Consider the following 14,535-nt stretch of genomic DNA (forward strand, 5'->3'; position numbering starts at 1 on the left):
TTTTCACAGTTTCACACTTGCAATATCACAAATACTTTTTAAAAGAAATATTACTGGTAATTCTTGCAATGTACATTATCTGGAGTAATGATTTAATTCATTTTGCTTGTTTTTTCATTCATGCTCATTTTCATGACAATCTAGTATAAATGTATATATGCCAAATCATATTTATCTCTGCATTTTTATCAAGTATATATTTTGTTGTGACAGAATATTTTATCATTGTTGGTGTCTGTATAAACACATGTCAGTGGAGGAACTCATCAAAATGGAAGATTAATTTGTTGTTTGAAATCCTACATGAAACTGTTAGAAATGTTACTACATTCATTTTTGTTATATGCAATTGAGTTTTTAGGTTAATTTACTGTAACAAATTAAATGGATTGAGGGAGAAGAAGATGTATCATGATATGCAATGAATTTATGCAAAATAATATAAAATTCCCCTCACTTTTTTCAAACTTTTATTAAAAATCACTTATGCTTTTAAATTAACAAAAATCAAATGTGTTAATTTAGTCTCATATTTTGATCTGAGCTTTGTTTTGTCCATGTAGGTCTGTGGCTCATGCAAAAATTGAAGAAATCCGGATCTCTTTTACAGTTGACCTTCAGGGATAATGCTGATCTGCGCAAATGTTTCCTCTACCAGCTCAGTCAGAAAACAGGTGACTTCTTTGAGCAGGCATCTTTTGATCATAAAGGTGGACAGAGAATCCAACCATTGTGGCCTAGATTAGCATCAGCATTACTTTCAATTACATCACAGAGGGCATAATACAAAAACACAGCATGCACAGCATTGAAAAGTCAACACCTAGCTGGAGTATTGACCATTTCTGGCTGAACTTCTCTACAGTATGTGAAAGTATCAGTCGAAAGCCACAGTTTGAGTAGAAGAACTACTCCATAGACAAAAGCTGTATTTTCTTCTTCCCACAAATCTTTTGATGTTCTAATCTCCTAGATTTTTAGCCAGCCTACTTACAAAAAGGAAAAATAAATTGTGTTGAGAGGGCAGTAGGAATTTGGTGTCTTTCTCAGGTACCCATATAGTAGGTCTTCACTCAGCAATTCTTATGAGTAAAGAGGACTTACTGAGCACATAGGATTACATTGATGTTTATACCCATTAAGGAAGCAAAAATTGGCCTCCTCAATCCTACTGAGCCAGATAAGTGCTGTAGGTCTATCTTTTATCAGTCAGCAAACACTGCTTTGTTAAAACCTCTCTCTCTCTCTGAATGTGAAAGACATATGAATAGGCTGATGTATAACTGTTGGCAGTTTCCTTTCCCACCAAATTCCCTGTGTGTTCTCTTGAACTACAGTGTACCAGTCCATGGGAAAATGAAGGAAGCAGAATTGGAGAGTGAGGGAGGTCAGCTTGCAGTGCAGAAATCCCAGCAAGTAAAAGCCCTGTGACATGCAGGAGCTGGGCTTGTCTCAATATAGTGAAAAGTGGTGGTTTTTATCTTTCCAGTTTTTCACCCTGGGTGAGAAATTCTGAGATGGTCTAGCATGAGAGTGTGGTCTTGAGGTGATGTCTTAGATGAGGAGTTTCTCTCAGAGGAGGCCAGTACCTGAGGTGTGTGACTCTGAAGTTGCAGGAATACAGTGAGGTTTCATTTGCAGACTTTCTGTCTCCAAACCCGTTTGTCATACCTGTTTCAATGAGGCAGAACTGCAGGGTAAGTCCCAAGAACGTTTCACTGCAGCAACTGATAAGGGTGCAATAAAGATAGCAGTCATGTATCAGAAGACAGAACATTAGAATTGCTTCCTTCATCATTTCTTGATATTCCTATCCCATTCCTATGCCATGTCCAGGATGCTTACCACTCACAGTTCAGAATAATTTACTTTGTATCTTAGCTTTTGTGGTCTTTGGCAACAGTCTGTATTCTACTAATATACCAAAGTCCCAGGGTAGCAGATTTCTTTTTAAATTTCAAACCAAAAGTTCTTCATGCAGTGACACACTTACATTTTCCTTTTCTCTGGTGCAACTTGTTTAAAATGCATGCAAATAAGAGGGTGAAGCTCAAACCGTCTTCATGAAAAATGTCCATCTGGCTTGTTGTAGGGCTGCAATATTTTAAAAATGTTGTGCTCGTTGCTTCTCCCCAAGACCGTTATGTGCCATTTCATTCAGCCAGGATTGAAATGTGTAAAACAGCCCTCAAAGACAGACACACAGGTAAGCCATATCTAACTTTATTTTTAATAAGTTTAATTCATACAGCAAATGTAAATTATGTAAATTCACTATGCCTATTTGAGGCAACTGGGCCCATCAGGGAAGAGTGCTTTATTTCATTCCATACTGAGTGATGGGAGAGTCAGAGTTGCATATAAGACAATAGAAACCTCATTTGATTTCACGTCAGCCATATAGAATTCTGAATGTTCTATTTCCCATAGAAGCATTGTTCAACTCAGGTCTGACAAGTCATAGCAATGATAGAGCATTGCAATTTTTCAAATCATAGAAAAATAAATAATACATTGTGATAACACTGAAGTAGAAATAGCAAAAAGTACAATAAGGAAAAAATCTAGGAAGATTGTATCTGAGAGGATGCCAACACATTGTAGCCAGAATTTAATGGATACTTTTTATCTTATGCCAAGTGTTTTCTCAGCAACCTAGATAGGGAAATGATGTGACACAATTCCTTTGATCAATCTATTTCTATGCCAAGCATTTAAATTTTTTTCCCAATTAAAAACATTTTTGTTGAATTTACTAAATTTTAAAATTTATATTAAAATTTTAATTTAAATATTTATTTATTCACATCGGCAATCTAAACAGTCTGTACAAATACATAAATGTGTGTTTTTGAGTTTCTAACCTAAATTTTTTAACAAATTTTAATACATAAAATAGCATTGCTCTTTTTAAAAGTTTTTTTTTATATTTTAATGAATCATCATGGGATACAGTTACAGACTTACAAACTTTCGTGCTTACATATCAGTCATACAATGATCGAGTACCCATCCCTCCACCAGTGCACATTCTCCACCACCAATGTAGCCAGTATCCCTCCTACACCCCCCTCCATCCACCTCCTCTGCCACCACTCCCACCCCCCATGTTCCTGCCTCTGTATCAACCATTCAACCATTCAACCTTTTTACTCTCTCTCTCTCTCTCTCTCTCTCTCTCTCTCTCTCTCTCTCTCCTTTAGGGTGAGATCTGCAATGCAGGTGTGAAGTGACCATAGTGTTTGGTCTGTAGTCTATTTTTAGTACACATCTCTCATCCCGAGCAGGTCATCCAAGCATTCTTTACTTGTGGTCCATTCTCTATCTGAACTACCTTTTCCCCCAGCATGTAAGGCGAGCTTCCAAGCCATGGAGGAATCCTCCTGTTCTTTGTCTCTACGATCTTTGGGTGTTAGTTTCCCATTTTGTTACATTATAGTCCACAAATGAGTACGATCTTCCTATGTCTGTCCCTCTCTTTCTGACTCATTTCATTTAGCATGATGCTCTCCATGCTAATCTACTTATATACAAATTCCATGACTTCATCTTTTCTAACAGATGCATAGTATTCCATTTTGTAGATGTACTAAAGTTTCTTTAGCCAGTCATCTGTTCTCAGGCATTCGTTTTTTTTTTTTCTAGATTCTGGCTATTATAAACAGTGCTGCTATGGACATACAAGTTCAGATGTCATTTCTACTATACTTTTTTTTGCATCTCTGGGGTATATTCCTAGAAGTGGTATTGCTGGGTCAAATGGGAGTTCAATTTGTAATTTTTAAACGTATATACTGTTTTCCAAAAGGGCTAAACCGTCGGCATTCCCACCAGCAGTGAAAGAGAGTTCCTTTCTCCCCACATCCATGCCAGCACCAGTTGCTTTTGTTCTTTTGAATGTGTGCCAGTTTCCATGGTGTAAGATGATACCTTATTGTTGTTTTGATCTGCATCTCCCTGATGATTAGTCATGTAGAGCATTTTTTCATTTGTCTTTTAGACACTTGGATTTATTCTTTGAGAAAATTTCTGTTCATTTCAATGCCCGATTTTCTTATGGGATTGGATATTTTCTTCTTGTGGATTACAACCAGTGCCTTGTATATCCTTGATATCAACATTTTATCGTATGAATATTAGGTGAATATCCTTTCCCATTCTGTAGACTGTCTTTTTATTCTGGTTACTATTTCTTTTAAGGTACAGAAGCTTCTTAATTTAAGATGGTCTCATTTGTTTATGTATGTTTCCACTTGCCTGGTCAGTGGCGAGTCATCTTTGAAGATATTTTTAGATTCAATGTCGTGAAGGGTTTTGGCGACCTTATCTTTAATGTACCTTATGGTCTGGTCTGTTGTTGATGTCTTTAATCCATTTTGATCTGAGTTTAATACATAAAATAACATTTTAACCACCATTTATGTATCTGAAAAGTAACATGATGCATATTACAAAATTATACATTTTCCATGATTGTGTTAAGAATACTAAGAGAGATAGCCACAAAAAGATGCCTGTCTTCAAAAACTCTCGAGCTCATTAGCCAATGCGACTTGGCACAAGCCTCAAGCAACCGCAAGCGAACGTCCGAGCTCCCAAAGCAATGCAGAGAAGTGATAAATGAAGACCTCAAAGAGAGAAGCGCAGCAGTGCTGGCAGATGCGGCAGAAGCCGGGAAAAGCATTCATAATGCCCACCTGTCCTTCGCCAACTACAAGACCAAGATGACTGCCCTCCGACATCCTGTTGGATCTATCACATCTTCCAGAAGGGCAATGGAGAAGATTATCAATGACTTCTACTCAGATCTCTTTGATAGCCATGTCCACCTGCCCACATACCAAATTCCGCAGATGGATATGTCGTTCCCAAGTTCTCCCTTCCAAAATCCAACATGCCAATTCATCAGTAAAGAAGCAAACAGCACCCAGCCAAGACAAGGTCAGACCTGAACACCTGAAGAACCTTCCCTCAGTACTCATCAATCTATTGGCTCGGCTCTTCACACGCTATCTGTCTGAACGCAAGGTTCCATCCATCCCAATGGAAAACCAACAGGACTGTACTACTGTACAAGAAGGGAGACATCCACGACATTGGCAACTATTGCTCGATCTGCCTATTGTCTGTCGACTACAAGCTTTTCTTTCGAGTCATCCTGAATAGGATTGGCAGAACACTAGAAGAAGGACAAACATGTGAACAAGCCAGTTTCCGAAAAGGATTCAGCACAATCGACCATATCCACATGATAACCAAGCTCATTGAGGTTTCTCGGGAGTTCAATGCCACTCTGTCTAACATTCATTGATTTAAAGAAGGCCTTTGATTCTGTTGAGACTGAAACGGTCATCGAAGCCCTAGCCAAACAGAGCGTTCAAAGTCAATACATCAGAATCCTTTGTGAGCTGTATTGTGGATTCACTACCAGGATCTCACCATTCTACACGGAGGTGATCATTAACGTCAAGAGAGGAGTTCAGCAGGGTCATACCATATCACCGAAACTCTTTGGTGCCACCCTCGAGAATGTCCTGTGACGACTGGAATGAAAGGAATGGGAATGAAGATAGACAGTCCACAATTACACCACTTCACTGATAACATCGTTCTAATAACACCAAACATCCGCCAAGCGGCACAAATACTGGCCGACTTCGACCATGAGTGTGGAAAGGTCGGACTCCAGCTGACTCTCACGTAGACATTGTTTTTGAGAAATGGTCTCGTTCCTGACGTCCCATTCGTTCTCAATGGAATGACCATCTCTGAATGCAACAGTAATGTGTACCTAGGTTGAGAAGTCAACATGATCAATTACCTGGCACCTGAGTTGCACAGGAGGAAGAGAGTGGCTTGGAACACCTTCAAGAGCATCAAAGAAATAGCTAAGAGGACGAAGAACCTCCGGCTCCAGGCACATCTCTTTGATTCAACTGTTCTTCCTGCATTAACATACACCTCAGAGACCTGGGCCTACCAAAACAGGATGAGAATGCTATCCGGATCTCCCAAAGAGGAACCGAAAGAGCTATGTTTGGAGTGTCATCCTTCACTCAAGTGAGAGAAAGAATCTGGGGTTCCAACCTCCATTGAGGATCAAGAATCAGGGACGCTGTCTCATTTGTCAAGGTATCGAAAATCAGATGGGCTGGACACGTAATGAGATTTGGAGATGACCGCTGGACTAGAGGTGTTACTGACTGGATTCCACAGGACATCAAAAGATCGTGTGGCCGCCCACCTACGAGATGGTCAGACTTCTTCATCAAGACCCTGAATGATCGGTTTGAGGCTCTTCATGTTCCTAGAATGAGCAGACACCACTGGGCAACGCTAGCATGCCACAGCGATGAATGGAGACGTTACTGGTGCCCGCTCTAGCAACTCAATGAGTAACGGGATGTCAAGTGATCAAGTGAGGTGATACATTTTCCTGATTGAAAAGTACTCAATTCTACCAGGGAATATTCAATCATTTTTTAATTCACTTTTCATATTTTGCTTCTAGTTTTTTTGTGGGTTATTTTTTAAGCTACCCGTGATGTATTCGATATGCCAAACACAGTAACAACAAAGTCTCCAATGGAGACGTTACTGTGCCCACTCGAGCAAATCGATGACAACGGGAGGACAGTGACAGTGACAAGTTATTTTTTAAGTTATAGTTTTTAAATATGTTCTCTCTAAACATTGTAGATTTGCTCCTCAATGTAAAATATTAATATTTTAATAATAAAATATAAGCACATAAACAGCAGTGTTGTACTTAATTCAGATTTGCAATAATTCAATGAACATTCCTAATCATTTTGTCTATAGCTTGCTTCCAGAAGTTGTGAGGGTTTTTTGTATTAAAAATATTGTATTAAAATCTTTTGTGTATGTTTTTCATAAATATATACTAGTTTGTTAAAATATAATCCTGCTACTATATAGAAAATGAGGGTGATTCAATGTTTTTATTATTTTTAGAAATTATCTTATTAGCTATACTTTTCCTATAAGGTTAACAGTGACTGTCCATTTTCTCTACCCTATATGAGAGTATACATTAAGGATATTTGCTAATAATGTTTAAATTGAATTTTCAAGCATTGATACCTTTCACATATATACTACCCATTTTCATTCTATTTCAAATTTTCCATGAACACTAAGTAAAGTAAAGTAAAAGGCCCTCCCGTTGATCATCGATTTTGCTCAAGCGGGCCCAGTAACGTCTCCATTGGAGTCTTTGTTGTTACTGTGTCTGGCATCTGGTAAATTATGAATGTTATAGTCATTGTTAATAGATGTCCAAGCTTTTTTTTTCTGTGACTATGACTTTCTTTTTTCCTGATTTTCCTTGCCTACTTTCTTATCTCTGAGATGTTTTTTTTTTTCCATTTAGATTGAGTCACTGTGATTTACAACACTGTTGATAATAGTTTTATACATTCATTGTTCTAACATTACATCCACAACCCAAGCACCCACTTTCCTTCACAAATTTTCCACAAAGAAGTAATTTTTAGTGAAATTTTAACCATAGTAAAAGATTAACAACAGAAGTCTGCATACCGTGGCCCACAAACCAAAACAGATGCTCCAACAACTTTGTAAATAAATTAAATTGGAATGTAGCCAATCCCATATGTTTATGTCACACTTGCCTGCTTTCATGCTTCAGTAATAGAGTGATGTTGAGTAGTTATGGCATAAACTGTATGTTCTGCTAAGCATACAGAATTTTCCATATTTACAGAACATTGTAAGCATTTTGTCCACTTTCTTTGGAGAGCGAAACTGAAGACAGGGCTCACTGTGCCAAGCATATTTTGTGCATTCTGCATATGTAATCTTATCTGATATTCACCCAGGTGATTTGAGGAAAGACTACTATCCCGGATTCTCAGATAAAGGATGGCATGCAAGGAAAAAGATGCAGTGAAACTCCAGGATCTAAGCTCCTGTCATGCTATAAAGCTTTTGTCACTTTAGTTTTTGAATATAATTAGCTGTTGGACAAGAGTCCTTTTGTGGTTCTTTGACTATTCCATCATGAAGTAGTTCACTGATTATTTTCATATTTTGCTATTCTTCAAATTATACCTAATATATAACTTAATTAATCTTGGATGTAGACAATAATAACTTTTCCTAAGTTCATATTTTGTTACAGTTTTAAATGAACATTTAAGATATATGATATACTTGTGAATTTATTTCAACTTTTGGTAAATTTTTTTCAGTGGGGTATACTTAACATGAAGCTTTCATTTTCTTTTTGTTTCTCTAAGTAGCAGCAATATTTCTATTTTTCAACTTTCTGAAATATATAGTCTTTTTCCTCTCATTTTCTTCTTCCTCTCATCTTCAACAAACACACTACAGTGTTGATAATTGATCCTATTTTAATGAAAATTAAAACAAAATGTTTCATTAGAAGAAAGTTAAACTATGAGGCCAGAGTGATTGTTTAACTGGTAGGGCATTGCCTTACAAGCAGCTCACCCAGGTTTGATTCTTAGCACCACATATGGTCCTCTGAGGATCACCATATGTGAGTGAAGAGCCAGGATTATGCCTAAAGCACCACCAGTGTGGTCAAAAACAAAACAAAAGTTAAAATATGCTGTATGCTTCAATAAGATTAATATTTAAAACATTACAAATAACTGTTTTAGGACTTGTGGAACCACTAACAGTCTTAGCAGAAAATGATATGGATGATTGAGTAATCACTATAATTTTAGTGATATTTGTTTTTTTAATTATTTATTTATTATTTTTTTTATTTCGTATACCCATCCCTCCACCAGTGCCCATTTCCCACCACCATGGATCCCAGTATCCCTTCCTCCCCCCATAACCCCCTTCCCAACCTACCTCTGTGGCAGGGCATTCCCCTCTGTTCTCTCTCTCCTTTTGAATGTTGTGGTTTGCAAAAGAGTTAATCCTGATTTTCAGGGAGAAACGTTGGATGATTTACTTTCCATTGATCACTTTGTATATAAAAATGTCCTGGTTCCCGCGTGCCCGAGCTATGCTTATAGAGACTCATGGTCACCCGGGTTCCATCTGGAGAAAGCAGGAAGCTGCACCTACACCATCTGGGACCTACCCCATCTGGGACCTCCCAGTGAGATTGGCTCTGTTTGGGATCTGGAGCATTTTCCGGGAGCTATGGTGCCCTCCAGCAGTGTTCTTTGCTGCTGTTTGCTGTCGATTTTTTTTTATAAATAACTTCTGACATGTATCACATACATATTTAAACATCAATAGTATTAGTTTAATAACTACTTGTTCCATTTTTGGAAATAGCTGTGCATTATTATTATTTTATATTTATGCATAGCATTTTAAAGGGACATTAAATAATTCCAACAGTACCTTGAGGCTTGGCTTCCTTATTTATTCCTTTGATGCTGATTTTTGACTGATTTTTATTATACCTCTAAAAAGAACATTTGATGAATAAAACTTTATGGCCAGATAGCCATTAATCATATTGGTAATGATTATAAAGACCACAATCCTAAAACATTAATAGATTATACAATGTAGTTGGTCCTTTATTTCAACACTATGTTCTTTCTTCTTGATTTCTGTGGTTACCAAACACTTTTTTCAATTTAGCATTTCAACTTTTTCCACATCAAAGCTTTTTCCAAGATTCCAAGGAGAGAAAGAAAGAAAGAAAGAAAGAAAGAAAGAAAGAAAGGAAGGGAGGGAGGGAGGGAGGGAGGGAGGAAGGAGGGAGGGAGGAAAGGAGAGGAGAGGGAGGGATGGAGAAAGGGAAGGAGGGAGGAAAGGAGGAAATGAAAAACATGAAACAAAAGATGATTTTAGCATTGAGAGAATTCATCTGCTTTTCAGCCATGAAAATCCTAATCCCATAGGAGCTTCATGTTTTTAGAAGAAAGAAAACTGTGGGTGAGATCAGGTGAATAGAGCAGTGTGAGGAATATCTCAAGTAAGATGCCAGGGTCAGAGTGATAGTACAGTGGGTAGAGTGTTTACCTTATACACAGCTAACCTGAGTTCAATCCTTGGTATCCCATATAGTCCTCTGAGAACCATCAAGAAAAATTCCTGAGTGCAGAACCAGAAGTGTCCCCTGAGCATCGCTGGTGTGACCCTCAAAACCAAAATAAAATAACAGCGACTTTAACTTAAAATCAGTTCTCCTCATCCTAACTGGAAGCTACTTCAGCTTCATAAAACAGACATGAATATTTGGAATAGGTCTTTCATTAACTCAGCTGACCATCTGCCAGTATATTAAAATAAATAAATAAATAAATATGATATTCTAAACTCAGAGTTATAGAGGTATACCATACCATTCCAGAGGTTTATAATAAAATTGCACTGATAAAAAATGTGTTGCAAAGAAGTAAACTAGTCTAGGAGGGGATGAAATATGAATAAGATATGAAGATTTTGAAGAATAATAATCCCAAATGTACCCAGGGTTTTTTCTCTAGATTCTCTGCTATATTCTGCCTAACTTCACGATCTCTTATTCCTCTTTGCAGGGCCAGTTTATGCAGAAATGATTGACAACCTTCTTCGTCCTCTGGTGGAAGCTAAGGACTGCACTTTAATCCGACACAATGTGTTCCATGCCTTGCCCAACACTGCCAACACCCTCATTGGCCGAGCAGCTCACATTGCAGTTCTGGATTCTGAACTCTTCCTAGAGAAGTTTTTCTTGGTGGCAGGACTCAACTACTTCAAGTAGTGTCTTGGACATTGTAAGATATGGTAGCTTGCTAGAAATGCTAAAGATGTATTGAAGGTTTCAGCTGGGGCATTCTTTGTAGACCTCAGCCATTCCAGGTTGGAGCTCAAAAAGAAAGGTCTAGAAGAATGGGGCCAGACATTTGAGGTGCTTTTATTTTTGAAAATAGAGAAAGCTGAATCAGTAGTGTAAAATATGACAGAGACTTTGCCTGACGTGTATAGCTAGCTGGAGTCTCACTAAAGAAATTTTCTAAAAATAATATATATATATATATAAAGAATAGTTGGAGATGGTGAGCCCACAGTTTAAACCACTGGTTCACAGAAATTGCTCTAATTTTACTAGATTTGTTCAGAATGCGACTAGCTTATAGCTTTATCATTTTGATTAAATTAAGTGCACACAAGCATTTCAGATCTCAGGTTAATCTCTGTGCAGAAGTGGAACATATTTTGTGTAAATATAGCCCTTAATTCATTCTAATCAACCACCTGTTCAATACTATGTGATGCCCATTTTCATTCCCTCCTCATGTTTTCTTAGTAAGGGACAAAGGAATGCTTTATAAATCCAAGTTTATTTTATAACAGCAACAGTCCAGGTATTTAAAGTGCAGGGGAATAGAGGTGATGCTATCAGCAATTATAAGTTTATTATAAAGACAAGTATCTATATAAAGTATGTGGACTTGCTCCACCTACTATATTAGACTTTTTCTATGCACAGACATAGTCCACAAAATATTTTTCTGGTTGCTAAAATCTGCCTGTTGTAAGGAAACTTGACATAGACTAAACTTTGCAGAAGGGGAAATTGAGATTAAAGTGTATATGTGAGGTGCTCCTGCTGATACACTTCCAAAGAAATGCTATGCTAGCATTTGATGGAATTGAAAAAAAACCTTAACCATTAATATAGCCAGCTGCTCATCTCCATGGAAGGAGAATGTCATCTAAATGGAGGAATGCTGGATAAAAATCAAAAACCTCAGGGGGGCTCTAAGAAGGGTGCTGGTTATCTTTTAACAGAAATGTCTTTTTTGCCTTAGGAAAATAAAGGGCTAGGAAAGGTCATAATTTATTTTTCAAAAATATATAATAGGAGCAGGTAGATTGAAGAGTCTTTTGAAATTGTTATTGGTAAATGATTCAAGGGAGGATGGCTTTAAAAGGGCAGCTAGGATAGGGAAGAGACCACTAAATCAATGAGAGTTGGTGGGATTGCTCAGGAGGGTGATGTGTGCTCAAAATAGATGAAGCCCCAAACATAATGGCCTCTCAGTATCTGTATTGTGAACCATAATTCTCCAAAGCAGAGAGAGAGTAACAAGTAATTTGTCTGCATAGAGACCAGGGGTGGGTTTGTTTTGGGGGTGGCAGGAGGTATACTTGGGAAATAGGTGGTGGAAACGATACACTGGTGGAGGGATGGATGTTCCATCATTTTATGACTAAAACTCAATCATGAACGCTTTGTGTAACTGCATCTCACAGTGATTCAATTAAAAAAAAGACACAGGATAATCAAAATGCTCTCAAAGGTATAGTACTGCATAGGCTAGAGAAAGACTGAAGATTCACTTAGCTGAACTAAGTTGTTCATGAATTATGACTTAGGGGTGCAGGGAAGTTTATGAATTATGACTCGTAAGACACATTGAACCTTGCCAGTAGTAATCCCTGAATCCAGAATCAGGAGTAAGATTGAGCACAGTCAGCTATTCCCCCTACTTCAAATAAATAAATTAATAAATAAATAACATTTGGGATGTCTAGCACAAGGACTAGTCACTTGAAGGCCAAATTTTCTGTTTCTTCAGAATTGCCTTCTGAAGTTTAGAAGCTCATCTGAAAGTGAATTCTTGTTCCTAGCACTTGTACTGTGACTCTGAGTCACCAGTGGTAAACAAACCCAGTAAATACACAGGTTCACCTAAAAAATTACTGTCTCACATTATAACAATATGATTTTAGAGTCAAATGCAGAACGTGGGACATAAGTGTAGATGAAGAGCTTTACAGTGAACTGACAAGAATTTCTTAAAAATAAAATGGCAGGTGAGGTGAAGTTGAAGATTCTGCAAAGTTAAATTTCCACTCAGTAAAAGTAGGATTTCTCTGTTGATCTTCTTCAAAATGTCATTGTATAATAGTGTCAACACCGTGGATTGTAAGTCTTCTAGTGACCATTCCTGTTCCTGGCTCCACTTGTACCACTGGTTACTCATGAATCATACATATCTACTGTATGACTCAAGAAGAGTCTCATTCCTAGGAGTGCCACACAGGATGTAATATTCCTATTCTAGACAAGTGTCCATGCTGTATTCAGGACCACACATTTGTGGTCATGTCTTCTTTCTCACCAAATAAGGGACCCTGCTTCTTCAATGAGCATATTTTATTTTGTGTTTCAATTCCCATTAGAACATGTGTCATTGCCTGTTCATTTTACAAACTGCTTAGTAAGCACTTATGGAGCCAGGGAAAATCCAAACAACGTTGTCTTTTCCCAGAACTATATGCCATTTTTAACTTCTATATGTTGTCTGAACATAGTGAGAACTAATGGCAATAAAAGTTCAGCTGCATCTCTTTTTCATAGAGGTGTTCTGATGTCCTTGTAAAACCCTCTCTGGCTTATGAACATCTATTAATGATTATGTAGAAAGTACATCTTATACTGTAAATAAGGATGTCAAGTGTTGCTATCATGCCTCATTTGAAAGGCTTTTTTATGTCTCTTTATATTGAAATATAGATATCTAAATATATATGAAATATATGTAATGTTAAATGGGGACATTCTACTATAATTATAAAAAAAGATAAAAAAAAATGCCTGTCTATGATAATGGTCCAGTATGTCTTTATTCTCTCAACACTTTGGGATTTTTGGGTTTTTTTTTTGTTTTGTTTTCAGCTTTTTCAGAACTAGCTAGAAATAAAACTTACGAGTAATGAAATTAATTGGAATTTCTTGTTCCCAAGTCAAGCACATGCAATGAAAAAGGTGTAAAACTAAAGTTTTCCTAGACAAAATAAAAACTCAATGACAGGTTAAAAGTACCTGGAGTACTATGGACACAGGACAAGTACAGAGAGATGGGACTTTCGTTTGTTTTTATAGTCTACAGACATTTATTGAACCACTTCCATTTGTGCCAGATGAGATAACTGGCATAAAATTCAAATCCCTTGTCCTTGAAAATCTCAAGGAAAACACAGCCTTGTTAATTGGATTTGAAGAGGTATAGATTGCACAACTTGAGGCCCGTCTTCATTATTTGGTGAAGGCTGAGAAAGACACTGTGAATGAAAGATTGAGAACTGAGCTGTTTTTTCTTGCACGTCCTATACTTATCAGGTGCACTAATCAAGTCATAAAAGTAATTTAAGCATTTTTTCATTCCATACTAAGAACTTTTTCTGTGCCAGAGAATGTTGATACACTTAAGGTTTATACAATCTAACAAAGAGCAAAATCAATCAGAGATATTTTTTAAAAAATCACTAGGCATCATGAAAGTATTTGGGATCCAATGGGTATCAGTGGGAGGACATCAACCTATGCTGATAATGGGCAGTATGTGGTCAACAAGAATTTAATGGACCCTTGAAGCCCAGGTTCAAAGTCTGAATGTTATTTGTGCAGACAGAAGGAACAGACTGATTCAAAGGCTCTGAATGAGAGGCCGGAGAGATAGTACAGTAGGTAGGATATTTGCCTTGCATGTGATCAACCTTGGTTCTATCCCTAGTATCCCATATTGTCTCCCTAGCGCTGACAGATATGATCCCTAA

The 14,535-nt window shown here is 37.4% G+C and overlaps 1 protein-coding gene across 1 annotated transcript in view; it reads left to right on the top strand.

The window, feature by feature from the left end:
- Positions 1-11,633, top strand: part of FAM135B (family with sequence similarity 135 member B) — a 350,355-nt gene extending 338,722 nt beyond the window's left edge. Inside the window, exons 18-20 of the mRNA XM_056134964.1 lie at positions 564-674; positions 2,093-2,206; positions 10,524-11,633. Coding sequence (XP_055990939.1) covers positions 564-674; positions 2,093-2,206; positions 10,524-10,729 — 431 coding nt within the window. The 3' untranslated portion in view covers positions 10,730-11,633. The remainder of the gene's footprint in view (positions 1-563; positions 675-2,092; positions 2,207-10,523) is intronic.
- Positions 11,634-14,535: the final 2,902 nt, after the last annotated feature.

The sequence above is a fragment of the Sorex fumeus genome, unplaced genomic scaffold (assembly GCF_029834395.1).
Source record: "Sorex fumeus unplaced genomic scaffold, SorFum_2.1 ptg000002l, whole genome shotgun sequence".
NCBI classification, from domain to species: domain Eukaryota; kingdom Metazoa; phylum Chordata; class Mammalia; order Eulipotyphla; family Soricidae; genus Sorex; species Sorex fumeus.